A 21,516-nucleotide genomic window follows, 5' to 3' on the forward strand; every position below is an offset into this window, starting at 1 on the left:
AGAGGGAGAGAGAAAGAGAGAGAGAGGGAGAGAGAGGGGGGAGAGAGAGAGAGAGAGAGAGAGAGAGAGAGAGAGAGAGAGAGAGAGAGAGAGAGAGAGAGAGAGAGAGAGAGAGAGAAAGGGAGAGAGAGTTTGACCTCCCCTCCTCAGTGTCAGCTGGCAGCTGCAGCAGAGCAACCGACAGCGATGAGAGCAACCCGGAAAATAACGGACCGCACACATGCGCGAAAAACCAGTTCAATAAACCCAGGAAGACAGACTAACCACTATACATTATATTTAAAGACTATAAGGTGGTACTGGAGGCTGCAGTTTAGAAACTATGTGAAAGATCCCCTCGAAATATGTTTTAAAACATACAAAAATCAACAATAATGTGTGTCTGTTATCCTATAATTACCAAGTTATGTCTAAAAATTACATGTACACTTTCTCTCTCATTAAACATTTTATAATCTATAAAAATGTAAAATATATTTCATCTCAAAAGTGAACTGGACACACTTCACTGTAAAGTCAGTTCTCAGTGTTGGACGCTTCTGTTTCCACATCACCCTTGTGAAACTAGTTGTGATGCCACAAATCATTGTCCCCGCCTTTTAAATTTGATTTTTAATTAGCACAGAGAAACTTTTCCTCTACAGAAATGTGAAAATGGCCTTTATAGCGTCAAAGAAACTCTGCAGAAACATCTTTCTGTACAGTGAAGCCCAAACATCCAAATGAAAACGAAAAAACACATTTTGAGTGGAGGAGGACTTTAATTGTGTTTTTTGACATTTATTACCAGATAAAATGGCTTGGCAAGCTGCTTTTTGTGTCAGCGCCACAACACAGTGACGATTTATGTCACATGCAGTCAGGACCGAAGACTGATACCTGACATTGGCCATTAGATGGCGACATCACATCTTAAATTGTCTGGTGAATGACGATGACAGTAAACATTACTGATCAGAGGCTTTAGACAGGAAAGTAATAAGCAACAACCTTTAAAGTGTATTTTATTAATTCAATCTATTTCATCATTGTTTAAGTACTTTTTTTAGACAGAAATATCAAATTTTCTCAGGATTTCTGCTTCCTTCGTCTTTTGTGACTGTAAATGTAATATATGTGGCTTATTATGGGGGAAGGGGGTTGTCTGTTGACCGGACAAAATAAGTAATTTGAAGACTTATGGTGGTCGGGACATAATCAATAAGGACAATAATTGTTGGTTGCAGCACTATTAGTTATATTTTGCCGTCTGTCTGTTATTATTCCATATAAACCTTCTGACATAAAGTTCGAACATTTATTGTGTGTCTACTTACATAAAGGTTATTTAGAATAAACACACATATCATATAAAACATAACAAATACAAACATGTTCAAGTTTGTAGTCTGCTCATACATCATATTCAGTGTTGGGTAGTAACTGGTTACTACATTAACGGCGTTACATCATTTAATTATAAAATAAATGTAACTTCAATCCGTTACAGTTACTAGAAAAAAATGTGTAATTAAATTACAGTTACTTATGAACATGTTGAAGCTATATCTGAAGTCAGACCTTTAAGATTTTGTTCAGAAGGGTTTGTTCCTCCTAATATTGAATATATTGCTGAATACATATATTGCTGTTTTTAATTATTTGAAAACAATATTTTTTTTATATTTTGTAAATAAATCATGACGTGGGCTTATATGGCGCTACAGATACCAATTAATCCCATGCCAGACTTTTGACTTTTTTCATACAAAATCTGCATGAACTAATGAATACATTTTCAAATGAGAGATAAATCTTGCTTTATAAGAAATGATCTAACTTACACATCATGTCAGTATCCACGAAAAACACCTGAACTAAAAATTAGAAAAGTAATCAAAAAGTAATCAAATGCAATAAGTTACATTAATGTGATTAAATAATTGAAATAGTTACATTACTTATTACATTTTAAATATGGTAACTAGTAATCTGTAAACTATTACATTTCCAAAGTAACCTTCCCAACCCTGATCATATTACATACACTTAGTTGCCAATTTATTACACTTAAGTACACTGCAATAAATCCCACCATCTCTTCTTGCATAAACTCTAAAGGTGTTGGTTGAACTTTATGTTCATTTTAGATTTTAGGCCAGTAACCACTATGAATAGATTTTTTTTAATTTACAGCACAAGGTCAGTTTTACACATAGGCCTACTGATTACTACATCAAACAGTAGGTGGCATAGTTTACCAAGCAGTCCAGAGAACCATTGCAAAACAGTTGCCACATCATTTCCCTTACAGCTCACTGTTTTACACAAACTGAGTATCGATCACATTCATTTTGTCTGGAATAACATTACTGAAGGTGACACCTCACTTGACAGGTATATTACTGTGGGATTAGGAAGATAATATAACAGCATCTGATATGTAAAACGTTCACAATAAACAAAACAAAAAATAATCCACCTTGGTTACATGTCAGTTCATATGAGAACAAATATGTGCAAGGGGGAATACAAGCTGTTTACCTCGGTCACAGCGTGGTACAGCCGGCATAATGGACTGTACTGCATGACATTTCAATGCACCAATCACTTGCGGAGGAGCTGATTGAGTCTACTTCCCTACACTGGAGTAGCTGAGGGGAAACGGACGCACGGCGATCCAGTAGCGCGGATACCTCATCACCAGCCCAGTGTGCTCGGTCAGATCGCCACATTGAGAAAGCTCCGGGATACAGCGGGCCATCGATTCGTCTCTTTCGACCCGGTCACAGTGTCTGCAGCAGGGAGATGGCCGGTATTTTGGCGTGGTTTTGGAACGAGAGGTTCTGGCTCCCCCATAATGTAACCTGGGCTGACTTAAAAAACACAGATGAGGCAACGTTCCCGCAAGCCGAGGATCTGTATCTGGCGTGTCCTTTAGCTTTCTGCATCTTTATGATACGTCTGGTTTTCGAAAGGTGGGTTTAAAAAGAACATGCCCGGGTGGCTGTGGTACGGTTTTGTTATATCGATGAAATGAGTTTGCCGCTGGGGAAATGATGCAGCACACCGAGCTGTCCGTGTTTGTCAGTCTGTTACCTAAACAATGGCATCTTATCTGGTTAGCCCACACATCACCACGGTTGATCATCTTTGTGTCTGCAGGCCTGCAGCATTACGCGCTGTCTGCATTTGATGCATGTGTACCATGCACACACAGTGCAGCCTAAGTTGCCATACCTGCCCCATCCAGTTACTGTCCTCTCAGCCCAAAACCCACATTTCTGTAAAGCACCATGCTGAGAGCAGGCTCGTCTTTACTATTCTGTCTAACTCTGCAGCTCCAGCTTTGATATGGTGCATCATCTTGTGTCGTTATAATTGTAGCCTACAATCATTAATATACAGTAAGGCACAGAGCCATAATGGTCACAGCAAGGCTTTTCATGCATATGTGGGTCAGGAGTCTCTTGAGGGAGTAGTGAGGCCTTCACTCATGTTCAGTATTTATCTTTGAAAATGTGTTATGGGAATTAAAAGTGAAGGTCATGTGAGCACCAGCATGCAACAGCCCTGATGTTTGACCTATAAATGTTGAGTCCAGGAGATACTTTACTATATGATGAATTTATCTAATTTGTTTATTTACGTATTTGTTAACTTGAGTAGCCGTTTGTCTATTACAGCATTACAGCTTGTCAGGAAAGTAAGATTCAAGTGTTGTTTTTTTTGTTTTGTTTAGTTTTTTACAAAATATGATCAGAAATGTGCAGATTGTAAATGAATGTAAAGTGGTTCATAATGCCAAATGACTTGAGTCAAAAAGACAATGATCCTACTGTTGTCTCATTCCCAATTCTTCTTTTAATATCCAAGATGACCTGTGGAAGACCTTTTGTGGTCCAAACGTTAAAAGAAAAACTGGGAACAAGACATCATGTGCTGTGTGTGTGTTTTGTTTAATGTCTTTGTGTGGATAATTGTTATTCAGACTTAAAGATAAAGAGTTTATGAACATGCATGTGCCTCTTGATGACTGAGTGCCACGTGTCTCTATCCCTCAATATAAACAATCCTTCTATAATGCCTCTATCATGTTAAATTGCAGGTTTATCGCAAGACCATGTGCCATGGGCCTGAAGATCCAAGCCAACGGGCCACAAAAAGCACAGCCCAACGCTATTCTGGAGAAGGTTTTCACTGCTATAACCAAGGTGGTACATGTGTTATATCGTTATTGTTGATGTTGTTTCATCTCAAATTATTTGTACTGCATCTAACATAAGGAGTATCTATCTTGTTTTGCCAGCACCCAGATGAAAAGAGGCTGGAGGGCTTGTCCAAGCAGCTCGACTGGGATGTGCGAACCATCCAGCGCTGGTTTCGACAGCGGCGCAACCAGGAGAAACCCAGCACCCTCGCCCGATTCTGTGAAAGCATGTAAGTCCAATTACAAGCCATTTTCTCCACAGTGTTCATGAAAGTTGCACAAACTTTAAACGTGCTTAACATATGTAAACTTTAAATATCATATCATCTTGTGTTGTTGTCATGGTAACACACTGCATTACCACTCATCAATAACACAGCCATGACAGTAGTAAAAGCAGGCATGACATTCAGTGTGATAGATTACTTAATTCAAACAAGTCTGATGTTTTGCAAATTCATTTTCATACTGCATGGAAATGAAGGGAAAGTCTGTGGCTGTAAACTCTAAAACATCCATGTTTACATAGGCAGGAATTTGAAAATAGTTTGGACTGCAACTAACCTTCATTTATTAATAGGCTAACCAATTAATCTGCTGATTTCTTTCTCATTTAATCTAGTATTTACTTTCAACGTGTAAAATAATGTTCATCATAATCCTTCAGAGCTAAAAGATGGCTTCTTCAAACTGATTGCTTAGTCTGACCAAAAGTCTAAAATCTGAAAATATTCAATAAAACAGAAGAGCAGCAAATTTGAGAAACTTGAACCAGCGAATGTTTTGCTTGAAAAATGTATATTGCAGTTAATTGATCATTTTTCTGCCGATTGATCAATAAACAAAACATTTCAGCTCTAGTGACTTTTAATAAATGGGCTAAAATAAGCTGAAATGCTTTTACAGTCCTTTCAAAAACAAAATTCTGGCGGCTCAGTTTTGGTTCAGTGTTATTGAATCTTACATGGCTTATACAGATTTCAACATGAGTGCTGGTACTGCTGTGGGATAATAATCAGATGCGTCCCAGTGCGAAACAACAAACCCACTCAGGCTGTAACAGAGAACTGGCTAATCTGCAGTGGAGCATTTGCCATCAGGGAGATTGTAGTTACTTAGCAGTGTGATGTTAAAGGCCAACGTGCGAGTGTGGCTGTCAGAGCAGAGTCATGTCTGACACCACCAGAGCCAATCTGGCAGTTTGAGACACAGGGAACCTAACATCTTCTGAACTGCCCTGAGGCTGCTGGCTGATTAGGCCACTGGACTCCTATTACAACCTCAGAGATGGATCTGAAAAAGTAAACCTGTATTTTTACACACATGAAGAGACTGGATTTCTGCTCTGTTGGAACATGTGTGAGGTTTTCGAACATGTTTAGCTGACGTTCATTATGTACTTAGCAACAACTGCGCAAAAGCTGCTATCCGTATATAGCAGAATTGACTGCAGATGACAATGGGCTTTGCAATAGTTTGGCCAGGTTGTCAGTCTCAGTTGCTTACAGTGCAATTTTCCAAACAGGGCTGGCTACAGTCCTTCCGGCAGAGATTTTGGTCTAATTGGGCCCTCATGCACAGCTGTTGCAGACTGATAGTGTTCGTTGTCTCACAGTTGTCAGGATAGCTGATCTGTTGTCTGTTCTTTTCATTATTCAGAGAGTTGAATGTAACAGACACATGTGGTCTGGAAATAATGAAGACTGTGCATAGAGTTTGTTTATCAGCTGTTGTTACTGCATCTCTTTTTCCTAGAGATGACTATTCTGACAAATTCAAGAATAGATTTTTTTTAAACTAGGGCTGCAACTAATGATTATTATTATTTTATATTATATTTTTCCAGTCTTTAGATGTTATATTAGATTTAGATATTATATTAGCTATAGATGCTCTGTCAACCGTAAAGTAAGAAAATGATTAAATAATCATAATTGAGAAGCTAAAACCAGACATTTTTTTGGGTTAGGGTCAATTAGGGTCAGTTAGGGTCAATTAGTCGACAATTAAAGTACTCGCTGACAACTTTTCTGTGAGTCAATACAATAAAATGAACCTACTATAACCTCTGTTTTGTTTGTTTTTTAAGAAAACAACATTTTCTAAAATGTCCAAGAAACAGGTGCCTTTTTACTGAAAGTCACTTATACTTATTGCAAGAAACAATTGAAACGGAAACTAATGAAAATTGACAGGATACAAGTAGCATGCTTTCGTGCCCTCAATATAACCCCAGTTGTCTGATCTCATCTTCCTCCATCCTTCCTCTCCTCTGCTTTCACACTGAGTACAAAGAAATTATCACAACCAAAATAGCACAATTCACAGCTTCTTTAAAAACTGCAGCTTCAAAATTAGCTATTATAATTATTATTTTTCTTTATATGTATTATTGTCCTCTGTTAATATTAATGCAAGTTGGATGTTTTCCACGGGTATTGAGTATTTTTATCAGTGTTAAAAATCGTACTTCCTTTGACATGATACCATAAGTATTAATAAGTAAGCATGTATGTTTTTTAGGTGGGTGGTCATTGCATTAATCTCTTAAGAAGAGCTCTTATGTACACAATTCCAAAAATGACATGGCCAAAACAAAAAGTTGACTATTCTTGATTCCTTTTAATTACCTTTGTGACTGTGGTTTCCTCTGAAGTTTACTAAAGTCAAAATTACTCTTAGTGATACTGAAGCAAATTTAAAAAGGCACAAACTAATAAAAAGTTGTTGTTTTTTAAAAATGTGGTGTGCCCTCATATTTGCCTCATAATTGCCTTCATACTTGTCTGTTGTTGCTGTGATATCTGGATTTTAATGGTTTAGCTTTGTGCTCTCAAACAATGTATAGTATAGTTTGTCAAGGTGAAGTGAGTATTTATCCCAAATGAGGAAACAAGGCCCCATCCCAACCACTTCTGATGGCTGCTGCTTCATCTCCAATGTAGAAATTTAACTCTGACAGATGACACTGTTAATTACAGTACCTGAGCTACAGTTTAGCATGAGTTTTTATATCTAAAAATTAACACTTATTACTGTATTTAACCTCTACATGATAATGTAGCAACTAAGATTGCCAGTATCTTCATTACTGCTCTTCCTATAACCAACATGTAGGTGCAGGATTTTCACATTTTTCAACCAACACACTCCAGAAGCAGCACAGTAGACGACAACCCAAAAAAACTATTTGGCATGTTTGGGCTCAGTGGATACTTACAGGACAGCTGAGAGATAAGTTTACAGATGTTCATGATAGGACAGACACAGCCCTGTTTTTACGTCCCTAAATGAGTTAAGTCAAGCCCAGTAATCAAACCAAATTAGACAAATTAACAAAGGGGAATGGGACAGCCATTACTGTCTGAATAGTAACAGAGGCGTCACTGCTGATTTAACAGCAAGGGTGCAATTGATCACAACTGAATTTTGATCAAAGCGGGAGCTTCATGACCAATTGTTATGTTGAACCACCTGAATGCAAACAGTTGCAGCCAGCTGGTGCTCAGGCTGCCCACCTGGGGAAGTGACTAAGTTGAATTAAGTGAACCAGCTAAATATGTTTTCATTATTTTATACCAAAGCTGGGTGTTACCTGTAAAAATCCAGCTTCATTACTGAGTTGTTTTTTTAGCTGACCAGTGGATCTGTTTCAGTTTTAAACCCATAGTCTCATTAGATATCATGAATGATTCATCAATGTGTGATCAGGTTAATATGAAAAGTTGACAGTTCTCTATGTATCATGACACATTACATAAGCCTGCTATTATTATGCCATATAAACCACAGTTTTTAAGTTGTGTGTAGGGCAAATCCATCACAACAGTTGAGCCTAATTCTGTTAACCACAATTACTATCCAACACTAATTAATTAAGGTGTGTTGGCTGGCTGCTGCTACTTTGTGTGCTGCAAATAAACAGTGGCACTAAGATACTTAAACATACACAACATTTTTTTAAGCCATTCATTATCAACACTGCGTTTGAAAAAATAAGTCGTAATGACAAAAAACATCAGTGGCTGACTTCAGAAACAAACAAATCTATTCACAGGGAGCAGGCGTGAGTCATTGTGATTGTTCATATATAGCAGCAATTCAACAGCTCTTGAAAAAGACTCTTGCAGGCTTGATGAACCAGTTGCCATGCAACAGTCTTTACTGTGTGTCCACCAGGTAGACTTGTCCAGTTAATTTTGTTTTACAATACTTTTGATCCAGCACAAAAAAGCAGTTAATGACGGCTTCCACAGGCCACGTGTTAACATGGTGATCATCTCTATTGTATTTACTAAAGCGTAACAATTGAATATCTGGAACAAACACTGTGGTAAAAATACAAGTACTGAAAAACTGATACGTGTTTACCCTATTCTCTTTTTGAGTGTTGATGTCATGCTGTGTTTCGAGGCTGTGGCTGTCAAAATGTTTTTCATTTGAGGTCAACTGGAACGACCACACGGCACAACCTTTAATGTATGCAAAACCTCGTCTCACATGACAGCCTGTGCAGCTTTTGACACAGCCGTGCGACTCATCGGTAGATGTTTTGTTTCATAATACATAGATGCTTTTTTTCTGTTTCACTTTCTCCAGAGAATACAGTTTATATACTATATATAGGCCGCACTGAGAGAAACGGTTTAGTCTTACTGGTTAAAAAATTGTGAAATGCTGTGACAATAACGCACAGCAGGGGGTCTCTAATTTTAGCGCCGCCAGTCAAATTTGCTTAGCTCCCCAGAAGAAAGATACATGATTTTGTCTGATGCAACTTCCAGCGTTGTTTAAAAGGAAGGTTTGCTAGTTAGCTAGTTTTAAATCTTGTCTCACAGTTGCTGACTGTTATGTATTCGCTATATATGCACATCTCCCTGCTCAGCAAGGCTTTGATCACTGGAGTATTTTCTGCCTGTAAGCTTAGACTTCATGATCACTTTCCCTAGCATTGTACCGCTGTGGTTACTGTAGATAATGAGCAGGGTTATGAAAAGCACAGAGCATGCTGGGTTTAGGACTGGACAGTGTGAGTGCCTTGTCTTTCCCTCCGGACTTCACCACTGTAGAGTCAGTGATGTCCTATTTTCATTGACTTGCTGTTGATTGCAGACTTTATTCATGTCATTTCTGCTTACACGTAGTCACACAGTGAGCCACAGTGTGCTGCACTTACATACAAAACTATATTATAGTATGTAAGTTATATTAACTTACACGTCTCATCGTTATGTTTATATTTCAGAATATTACTTCAGGATGAAACACAGCTTCGTTATTTTTCTAGTAATTCTTCTGAATGAATTAAACACTTTGCTTCTCTCCCTAATCTATAAATGTCTTTGTGAATCAAAAATTGTAGCATAAAGAAACAACAAAGTTAAGATAGGTGTGGACTTCGTATGGCGTCAAGTTTAAATTAACTCAGGTTGAAGACTATTATGTATCGATCATTTCTTATTCTGCAACTCTCATTTTTGATGTTATACTGATTATGTTTTTTTCTTTTATTTCTTTTAGGTGGAGATTTACATTTTATCTATACATTTTTACCTATGGAGTGCGTTTCCTTAAAAAGGTAAGTTTTGCTCACAGCCAAATTAGCCCCAGACTCCTTTTATAATTAATAAAGTTAGTTTAAGTCAGTGAGGTTTGAATTAATTTTCTACAGCACACATGGAGGTACACGGGCAGCATGCAAATGTTGTGGGTACTGAATAGATTGGTGCCACCACATGAGACTGGCAAGTAAAACAGATGTTCTCAGGTCAGGGACATTTTGCAGAGGAAATTTGTAATCATGCATAATGATGAAAGTGTTCATTAACAAAGGTTCTTTCAAGGAGAGAGGGGGCAGCTGCAAAATAAAACACTCCCAGTATGCTAAATAATGCCATACATTAAATATGCAGTCAATTCTTCTCATAGTATGTGGTACGTCGTTCTTTTGATCATGAACGTTCACAAGAAGTCAGTGTTTATGGTTTCCTTTGTTTGATGGGCCAGTTCACTTGCATGACACAAAATAAATAATAAATAATGGCAACTCTACTTTCATCATATTAAGGATTTCTTTTTATATGTGAAGCACTTTTTTCCTTTCAAATGCTGCACAAATGCTCTCATGGGTTTTGGAAATCCATATAAGTGCACCGTGTATAGTTCAGGGGATCTAGGAGATTAAAGCACCGTTCTCCCACTTTACAAAGCTGTAAACCTGAGCAGCCCATGAGGTTACAGAAGAGTGACTGGCATTAATCAGCCACACTTATATGCATAAATGTAATTCATCCATATAGTCACAAAAATACATAAATTAATGAATCATTGTGATAGAAGCAGAGCATGAAAAATCTCTCAAAGAAGTTGCATGACAAAGCACTTTGTGAAAATGGTTCATTCCCTGGCAGTCTCAAGTCTCTGTGAGATTTATTAACAAAGCAGGTCTAGAGAGCTTAGGAGACGTAAACTCAGTCACAGTGCCAGGTCACTGTTTGCTTATCTCACAAACGTTCACAGCTATAATTTCTGTTTCATCCTGACTTAATATGAGGATAACCGGCTTTAAATATGCAGTACATCTGTAGACCAGCTTCCTTTTGTGGCAAAACATGCACCGTAACAAACTCTGTTGTAACACCCACTCAGTGTTTCATAAACCATTTTTATCCAGAATCCACCAGGGGAAGTATATATTTTTCTGTGGCCACATGGACGTCCATGTGTTAGATCTTAAATAACAAAGAAAGACTAAACTGTAACTGCAGTGGATGCTCTGTTTAAGTTTTAATAACAGGCTTTAGTGTAATATTTTTGTTTGGTTTGGTTGATTAAATGACAGCATTATAAGATATTTATAAAACACAACACATGAGACTTTGTCAGGGACAGAATGATAAAGTCTTGGGCGTATTTCCATTGTTGTCCCTGATGTTTTCACAGTTAATTGAATTACACTCCTGTCTTTACCTCAGTCACTCAGTCACAGTTTTATGATTGTTTGAAAATATAATGTAGTTTATCTTTGTTTCATATAGGTTAAAAAGTATTGATTTTAAGCACCGGTTTTCATTCTCTGCAGACTCCATGGCTGTGGAACACTAAAGAGTGCTGGTACAACTATCCTTACCAGGTAAAATTTTCTACAACTCATTTTTCATACACAAATTTTCACCCAACCCCAAATAATTAATCATAGGGCAATATGATTGGTATTACCAAAAATGTAACATCTGAAATATTTATTTTAACCTTGTTGCTTTGTGTGTTCATGCAGCCACTGACTGTGGACACCCATTATTACTATATACTGGAGCTGTCTTTCTACCTGTCCTTACTCTTTTCCCAATTCACAGACATCAGGAGGAAGGTAAGAATAACTAAAAGTCACACCAGCACATTAATCATGCATCATGCAATACCATGGATCATTTGATGTTTGTTTAAAAGGTGCACTGTAATGCAAAAAGTGACACTTTTTATCAAATTTTTTGTGTTGAATCTGGAAAATTAGGCTCTGTTTATGCCATTGTGAGCAGCGCTATCACAGAAAAGACATTATTATCTTTATTTGACTGTCCATTTATTTTCTAACTGTCACTGTGACTCTGTAGAGTTCAGTCTATTTGCTTGTGAACATTCGCTTTCCGCCTCAGTGTACTCTCACTGATGTGTGAAATAACAAAACGTGGCGAGGGCGAAAAGGATTAATATTTTTATGAAACATTCAGAAATTGGATTCGCTGTCAAGCTTCATAAAAAACTTTTCCTGGTTGTAGAGTTTGTTTTTGTTTCATTAAAAGTTCTTGTGTAATCCCTTTAGCAAATTACTGCACAAATGATACAGTTTTCTACACGTAACGGTGTACTTCCTAATAAAATACTAGAAATACCAATAAAAAAATCCTGATATTTATATAAACAATCATTTGTCCCAGTGGGAATGTCAATAGGTAAATTGATGACTGACCTTACTGACCTGACTGACTTATGTATGAATCCAGGTTGCAGGCGGAAGAAGCCCAGTCACCATTACTGTCGTGGCACCTCATTTGTAAACCCTCATATAACACTGTAATTTATTTAAACCGTTTCACTGGTTGGATGTTTTTGCCACAAAATGTGTCTCGACAATCCAGTAAAAACTGTTATATATTGAAAACATAGTCAAATCAACCAAATTTTTCAGCGAAAATAAACACTAGTCCAGTGTTTACAGACAAGCTTCTGCTCCATTCAAATACATTTTACTTTCATGTTTCGATTGCATTCTGACCAACCAGGTATTGCTTAAGACGTAGCAATCTGGCGTCATGGGCCAATGGAGAGCCGCCATTCCGGTGATTTCTTGCTAGCTTGGTACTATTTTAGCCAAAATTCTACAGTTTTGTTTTGTTTTGTTTTTTCATTTGTATACGCTTAAAGGTACGCTGTGCAGGATTTATCAGTTGGTGTTTGTAAACATAGATTTCAAAGTTGTCCCCTCTTTCCCAGTGGCGGTTATGTTCTAAAGCACAAATAAACACATCCACAGCTTCATTCTGTCTGCTGTGGCCTATCTGCTCTGCCTGTGTGTAGCTCAGCGCCGCCCTCGGTCAAGCAGACACACAGACCTGCAGCTCTTTGTACCTCCATTACAGAGAGACAGAGAGCAGAGTGGAGAAGAGGAGAGAGACGGAGACAGCAATGTAACCTGGTCACTATGCTAATAGTCCCGACCTGTTACCCTGCGTGCTGTTAATAGCTGGAGGCTACAGACCAAGTTGACATCCAGAAGCGTCCAGAACACAGCAAAATGATTAACAAAATACAGACAGATAGATACACCACCACAAGCGTCTAATGGGTCATAAGTGATGATTAAGAGGGATTATTTTTCTAAGAGTCTATACGTTGTGTTTTAAAGAAAATCCTGCATAGTATACCTTTAAATTGTGCTTTTGATGAATACAATTATAAGATAGCAAGTTCTGCCTGCTGAGTTTAATTAGCTAAGTTACTCCACACAGCACTTTCACAGACACAGTGGAGATCAGACAGAAGCAATATGTTCATGTTATGTTTTCACAAAGCCTGCATCCTAGTCAATTTCAGGCTAGTGTTTAGAGACTGAATAACTTCCACATTCAGACAGACTACCTTAATCTGTCGGTGGCGACTGCCAACCATAATTAATGCAAACATCTTTACTTTCACAGTGAGCGTAAATGTGTTTAGTTACACTCTGCCGCTACAGTAATAGAAGAAGTGCTAGAGAGCATAACACATATATCAGCCGCCAAATTAATCTATAAAAATACTTAAATAGAACACTCACAATCACACTCATGTAACTGTTCTTTTAACCATTTAAATTTACATTTAAATGTAGCTTCTCCTTCCACCAAGATGATGCAGGTGTCAGTAACTTTATATCCATGATTAAATCAGTTTATGTTACATACACATTATGCACTTTGTACTTTAAATGAGATTTGAAAGGTCAAACTTGGTTAGCGATTGTGAGAACTGAAATTTGGTTTAGATAGTTCATACAAATATTCTCAACGTGCTACGACCAACTTCAACCCACTTTCATCTTCTTTTTGTTGGTTATGAAAAATGGCCGCACTTTTGGTTCGTTCAGTATCGATTTGCATGCCTTCCAGCCATGATCTTATTCCTGTCTTCAGTCCATCTTCACTCACTGCACTCACAGCAGCCCTGATGCCACGCTGTGTATGCCTTCACTCTGTCATCTCTTTGTTGACTGTTGGCATGTTGTCTGTTTTTGTTTCTCCTTTCAGTTTTTTCATGCACAGTACTACACTGAGGAGGTCCTCTGCATCCCCTGCCAATTCCAGTATGTTCTCCCCGCACACTCTCGCCTTGCTTTCATTCTGTATCTTGCATCATTGCTCTTCCTTCTCATCCTCCTTCTCATTCTCTTGCCATTTTGGATTGGTTCTGGTTGCTTTGAACAGGCACATTTCATTTCAGTAGCTAAAGGTTTGCTAAATGACTGCTTCCCAATGCCACCTGTCTGAATCCTTAGACTCCTGGAGCTCCCTTCAAGGCTATCCCAAACATTTAAGCTACAATAGTGATTTTTGTAGATCATGTTGAGGTGATACTTTCTGCATGATTTTGATTTCCAATGGGTCAGTGGAAGAACAGAGCTATTGCTCAGTTTCAGATTGTGACGGAGTGTAACTTAAGAACATTTACTCAAATATTGTACTTAACATTTGAGGTACTTCACCTGAGTCACTAATACTCCATTACAATTCAAATAAATAAATATTGTGAATTTGACTCCGTTTATCTTACAGATTGCTAGTTACAGATAATACTCAGTCATTTTTGCATCAGTATTAATAATCTACCCATGTGACCCAATATTCACATGGGCCATTTTTTGCATTGAGTGCATAATGATTTTTAAATTCCATTTTATGTTGTTATGTTTTTGCATACTTTTACTCACATATCATTTTCAACGCAGCATTGTGGTATTGCTCGTTTTATCTGAGTAAATAATCTACATAATTCTCCAACCACTGCTCCCATACTTATTCTGAGATGACTATATTGCAGTTTGATGCAATGACAGCATCAGCTTAGGAGTAAATTTAAACCAACACATTCATTAAATGAACACATAGAGCCTTATTTCAACAGCACAATTGCAACAGCACAACAACACTTGTAAAATGTTGATTGTGTAAGTGGTGATTAATCATTTTCCTGTCAAAACTTTGTATATCTTTTCAATAGTTGTTCCAATCAAAGTGTCAAGTGACAAAACTGGCTCTGCAAAATATAGGTTTAATTTTGAGGGGCAGCAATCCATACAATAAGGATAAAGTACATTTCAATGTCATGAAAACACAAAGATTTGTAGTGTTGCTTGTGCCAGTCATAAAAAAGGGTCCATTGTGTTGCACAATTGTCAGAAATCATGACATTTTTAGAATACAACATTTTCATTAATTGTTATGCATTTCTGAAAACACACAAATCTATTGTGTGCGCAAACAGTAGCCATGTCCCTCTCAATTTATCATTTTATCACTTTACCTTGACTGCTCTGGGTTTATGATGCATGCGTGACTCAAACAACTGTGAGGCAATTTTGAAAGAACTTTCTGTAATTGTGAGACTTTGTCTTGGCGACTGTGTCCCCAGGATTTCCTGATCATGTTCCTGCACCACGTGGCAACAATCTCCCTCATCACCTTTTCTTATGTGAACAACATGGCACGAGTGGGAACTCTGGTCATGTGTCTCCATGATGCAGCCGACGTGCTGATAGAGGTGAGGATGGGTGACTGAATGAAATGCTGTAGATGGACAGACAGGAAAATAAAGGCAAAGATGTTTAGGTGTGTGGGTGGAGTGATTGGAGTTTAAATGCTCTGCTATCCATCTTCATCTAAACTTAAATACAGCTCTTGTAATATGAACATTAAGTCAAAGGGGTTTCATCCAACTAGAGTAAATTGCAATGTTTTTGTGGTTATTATAATGCTGGAAACAAGAGCTTCTTAATTATTTTATTGTCAGAAATATTTCAAGCTGTTATTTATTTGATGTTTTTGCTTGTTTGTTTTTTAGGCTGCCAAGATGGCCAACTATGCCAAATGTCAGATACTGTGTAACCTCCTGTTTGCAATGTTTGCAATTCTCTTCATAAGTTCCAGGCTGGGAGTTTACCCTGTCTGGTAAGTGTCACGTTCCTGTGTACCATAGCATCTTCCTGACACCTTACATTACTGACGTAGTCTGTCATTTACATACAACACTCACAAGCAGGCAGGCAGAGACATCAAAGACCTGCACAGCATATGCCAGATTTTGTTTTACATATTTTGGTCGACCATCCCTGCAAATGCATGTCGGAGTCATGAAGATCTGCTCAACAGGTTGCAGTTCAGATACATATCTGTGAATTTTGTTGCTAAGTAATAGTTGCTATGGATACAACTGCCTTAAACCTCTCAAAGAAAGCCAAACAAATCAACAAATGAAAAGCAGAACATTATGGTTACCACTTTATCATTAAAAACAGTGTCAAGAGTTTCACCTTATTAAAACATCAAAGGGTTCTCTTGTCATTAGGGTCTTTTGTCATTTTGTGGTCTTGTGTTTTTTTACATTCAGTTTGTAGCCAATCATCCTGATTACTGCACCAGAGAATCTAGGTGTTTTAAATATTTTAAATTGTTTCTTGTGGCCTTGCTTTACCTAGACATTAAAAAGTATAATTAGATTGTGAATGCCAATTATAAAAGGCCATTCTGATATAACAACAAATCAATTTTAGTCACTGAAGGTGTGTACAACAATCATCCTGCAGTCATCAGCAGCAGTGTTATCATGCCTTTCACAAGTGAAGGGAAATATGATTTAGTTTTCAAGTCAGGCAGCTCAAGTTGTGAGCATTTGTTTGAGATACAATCCATTCTTGGCCAGTACAGAAATGTTACTTCAGGCATCTAGACAAGAGGATGTTGTCTTGGATAATAAGGTACGCAGGTGACAATTACACATGACATTCCGAAGACAGCAATTTGAGAATTACGGAGGCGTTTTGATTAGTCTAACATTTGAAGACAGTTTTTAAAAAGGTGTTAACAAGCTCCCTTCAGTACTGTCCCTTAGTTTCCATGCTGTAAAATGTACAATACATTTTAGTCAGCCTCCACCACACCATAAAGTTGTCATTGCTATAAAGCTGTTGCCATGGCTTCAGTGTCTGGAGGATGATTCACAGACAGCCATTTACAGGAGTTGGCCCCAAGGATAAATTTAACACAGATCCTTAAAGGTTTTGTCGCATGTCATGTAAAGCCTGGAAGATACAAAGCTTTTTCTACTCCTTTAGCAATTTTGATTACATTGAGATTTACTGTTACACACTTACTGACACATAAGCAAAATGCTTTTCCAAAGACACACATCTCTTTGAACTACTTACATAGGTGCTCCATGAAAGACAAAGAGCTGGAGCAGAGCATTCCTTTTCTTCTGTTTAACTTCGTGTCCCTGCTCCTCAGGACATGCAATCATTCCCCCTCAAAGAGAAAGTGATTTTAATACATCTGTGCTATGTTTTCTAATGGAACATTGTCTTCCTTTCTCTCTGTTGCTATGGTAGGATTTTAAATACCACCTTGTTCGAGAGTTGGGAGATTGTAGGGCCCTACCCATCCTGGTGGGTCTTCAACCTGCTTCTGATCTTGCTGCAGCTTCTTCACTCTTTCTGGTCCTACCTCATAGTGAAGACAGCGTGCCGAGCCATCTCCAAAGGAAAAGTGAGTCACAGCACTTCAACTTTCAAGTTAAATGTGTAATCCTTCCATTCATACCTGTTATTTCATATGGTGTTGTGCTAGCACTATCTTTATAAATATTGTGTAAAAGCCACTTCTGACTCTCCTTTTCTGTTCTTCATGCTTTCTTGCAACCCTCAAGGTTGGAAAATGGAATCCTTTACATGTAAGTAACCTTAAACAGGAAGAGCATCGTAATTCATTTTGGTTTGATTGCATATTTCTAGCAGGCATGTAGTCATTTACATACATTATATTGTATGTAAATGTTAAACCATCCTACCCTAAGCAATGCATTTTTTTAGCCATGCTATAGGACAATATCTGTATTGTATGTCACTTGGTCAGTCAGTTGGTCAGTTCAGACAGAAATATCTCAATAATTTTAGAATAGATTCAGATTCACTCATGACTCCCCAACTTTTCATCTTCTCTTCACATTTTCAGTTTTTAATCATATACAGTACCAGTCAAAAGTTTGGACAAACTTTGTGATTCAAGGGAATGGGGGGATGCCTCAAAACTTTTGTCTGGTTGTTCATCTCAACAACTTTTAGATGGATTGCCATGAAATTAGGTACAGATATATGGTACCCAGAGCATGAACTATAATATATTCGGTGGTCCCTTGACCTTTCATCATCTGGCCTCATTTTCAATGTTTCTAATACTTTGATCTTAGACAAAATACCTGCAAGACAAATCACAGTCCCATCAGCTTCAGGTATACTTTCTGTTCAGTGCTAATTAGCAAATGTTAGCATGCTAGAAGATGATGAACACAGTAAACATTAAACCCCCTCAGCATCAGCATGTTAGCATACTGTTGTCAACATTTGGGACAAAGCCTGACAGAGCCAACAGTGTTGTTCTTTTTAATATCTAATCCCTACATTGCTATTTGTTTGCTTTTTTATTGATATTTCTGCAATTATGTTGTCAATTTATATCGATTGATATTTATATTTTCCTATTATATTTTGTATAAATTATGCAATGAGTATTTTTTTCAGACCTGAGTAATACCTGCAGTGTCTTTCTCAGGCTGTAGATACAACCTCCAAAGTCATTATAACTTGCTACTGCATGTGAAGCTTAATTACTAAGAGTGCAGGATAGTAATTATGACATAGTTGAGCAAATTAAAAGGACCAATTCAAATTTTTTCCAATATTTTTACATTATTCGCAATAGTTTTCATAATCAATTAATCATTTATCAGACAAAAATGCTAAACATTCACTGGTCTACTGTGAATGTTTGACATTATCCTGCTTATCTTTGTTTCACATCACTGAATCTCTTTGGGTTTGCACTGTTGGTCAGATAAAACTGGGTTCTGGGATGTTGCTATGTGCATTTTTCATTATTTTCTGACATATACAAACTAGACAATTAATCCTACAAATAATCTGGATTAATCAATAACAAAAATGATCATTATTTGCAGCTGTGCTGTTCAGAGGTCTCCATATTTCATGTCTGCAGATAGATTTTATGGTTTATTGCTTGTTGCTTGATATTTATTGGGAGGACGAGTCGCTGTTTGACATGTGAAAGCCCATTTGTTACACCGTCATGCATGGCTGCCACAGATAATGACACAGATAAGAATTTTAGTGAGACAAATGTCATCTCTAACCTTCCTTTTTTTTCTGCAGGTGTCTAAAGATGACCGCAGTGACATTGAGTCCAGCTCTGATGAGGATGACAGCCCCCCACCCAATCAGAAGCACCACAGCAGCAGCAGCACCACCAACGGGACCAACAAAACTCATGGGACCAATGGTTACCTGACAGGAGCCCCTTATCCAGACGAACACTGACTAAGCTGATGTCACAACACTGGAGCTACAGACACCATCCATCAGTCTGTGTGTGTGCGTGTGCGTGTGCGTGTGCGTGCGTGTGTGTATTTGAGTATATGGTGGAGACATGAACAACATCGCCTGTCTGGTACTTTAAGTTCTTGATAGGTTTATGTGAATGCGGTTTTGTTGTCAATTTGATTCTTTGCTAATTTCCTCAAGCGATTTATTCTCCTCATCTATATACTTGCATCAGACTGCACTCAGTGAAATATCAAAGCACTCCTATCAGTACAACCCACTCTCTGTTTAGCAGATGAATGAAAGCATTCCACTTTATGGTGTAAGCATGCTACTTTAATATACACTAGTCTGGCATACTGGGGATGTGTTTTTTTTTCTTATGTTTCTGTCTTTCTATGTTATTTATTTTTTCATGAATGTTTGCAGATGGTAGTTCTACATCTGTTCTACAACGTGAAATGATGTTGAACGACAACAACACAGCTGTTTTTCACACCACACATCACAACGAGTATTAGCAAAATGCTGAAGACCTGGGTTTACTTTTAATGCTACACCCCCAAAGATATGCCAAAATGATGATGAAAGAGTTTGTCTTCACTCACAAATGAAAATTGTAATGTGTGAAGTTTACTCACATTTTAAAATACAATGCATTCTCCACTCGAGCTGTATATGAGATGTCAATAACAGTATTACATGTGTGCATCAGATATGGCAAGATGCTGTATTCCCTATTGACGCATTTTGTTAAGTATTCTGGTACCTTTCTGGTAAGCATTTCATCAAAGGCCATTTGCCCTCTTACAAGGCAGACATGAATTGTTTGAATTATTCAATTAAAAAAACATGAAGATTGCAAATATGTGTGGGCCACTTTAATCAGGGAAGAAGACCTATTCATAAAACTCAGCTAACTTATAAAGCAATTTGAAAACCATAGTTGGAGTGCCATTAACAGTGATTTGAGATAAAATTATGTTCAGTCATTAATGTATGAATAAATATTAAGCATTATGCTGTGACATACAAGGACAGCCACTGGCCTTTTTAAACTAAGAGGCAAAGCACAGATGCAAAATAATTAAATTAAATGATGGTTGGATTATGTTTTGCTGCATGCTGGCTCGTTGTCACAGCTTACTGACATACTTAAAGTCTTCCTTCAGTCAAAAATGTGTTTTTCTTCTTCCTTCAGTTGGATGTTTGAGCAAAATGGTGTATGTGCAGAGTTTGACACCAGAAAGCTGTTTTCACATTCATCAGCTGAAGTAAAGCCAGTATACAGTTTACACAAGTGAGATGTTGAAACTTGAAACCTCCAGTCTCTTCAGTGAACTAGGGCACCTCTTGTGTCCAAAAGTAAAACGTGTGAAATTAAGAATATTTACATATTTATAGGTTCTTTTCAATGAGGTACAAGGAGACAATGCCATTTTAGGGATTTTTAATATTAACTTATTTTTTTGGTGGAAAAACATGTCAAACATTAACTAATCATCCATCTAAATGCTAAAACATGTCTGGAGGGGATCTTAAATAAAACAAAGCCATCCTTAATGTCATCAGTAACACCCCTGCTTTTACTTTTAAGTCAAAATAGTAGTGAGGAACCCACTGAGCATTAGCCCCTAACTCTGCAGTTCCCCTCAGCTCGATGAAACATTTTAGTGTCTCTCAGCTCATGTTGGTTTTTATTGTGGGTTCATGGTTCACTGTGTCATTTTCAGCCACAGCAGGCAGCTGTTTATAGTTTTTTTTAAAAGCTCCAAATAAGCACCTTCAAGGCAACAGTTTGCCTACAGACTTTCAAAGGTATGTGAGTGAAGTGTTTTCAGCTGGCTTCCACTGGCCCCAAGTGGACAAATTTGAGTAAATACAGGTTTAATGAATGAAAACATGAATATAATGTATAATAAAAAACAACTTATAAACCCTTTAAAAGGTCAATTAAAAGAAAATTGTACCCAGCTGGGTTACTTTTTTTCAACATGAAATAGAGAACTCGCATAACTTTTTGGTCAAACCTGAATTGACAGATATGAGCATGAATAGACCTTTGTGTTCTGTTTATATATTTTCCTTAATAACTGTGGCAGGCTGACTTGGCATCCTGCTCAAGTTTTCATTTACAGCTCCTTTTTTTCTTCACCCACTGGAATGTTCCTTTGTAAAAAAGGGA

The 21,516-nt window shown here is 37.6% G+C and overlaps 1 protein-coding gene across 2 annotated transcripts; it reads left to right on the plus strand.

Moving 5' to 3' along the window:
* The first annotated feature begins 2,363 nt into the window (after positions 1 to 2,363).
* On the plus strand, positions 2,364 to 20,143 carry cers6 (ceramide synthase 6). Of its 2 annotated transcripts, XM_062431731.1 has the most exons (11): positions 2,364 to 2,957; positions 4,088 to 4,193; positions 4,289 to 4,419; positions 9,710 to 9,767; positions 11,271 to 11,321; positions 11,466 to 11,558; positions 15,356 to 15,484; positions 15,785 to 15,891; positions 17,328 to 17,484; positions 17,645 to 17,668; positions 19,164 to 20,143. In XM_062431731.1, exons 1-11 carry the CDS (start codon positions 2,788 to 2,790, stop codon positions 19,326 to 19,328), a joined length of 1,191 nt encoding a protein of 396 aa, XP_062287715.1. In that variant the 5' UTR covers positions 2,364 to 2,787; the 3' UTR covers positions 19,329 to 20,143. The 2 variants fall into 2 exon arrangements, with proteins under 2 accessions (XP_062287715.1, XP_062287716.1); XM_062431732.1 differs by lacking the exon at positions 17,645 to 17,668.
* Positions 20,144 to 21,516: the final 1,373 nt, after the last annotated feature.

This window comes from Scomber scombrus, chromosome 13 (genome assembly GCF_963691925.1).
Source record: "Scomber scombrus chromosome 13, fScoSco1.1, whole genome shotgun sequence".
Lineage (NCBI taxonomy): Eukaryota > Metazoa > Chordata > Actinopteri > Scombriformes > Scombridae > Scomber > Scomber scombrus.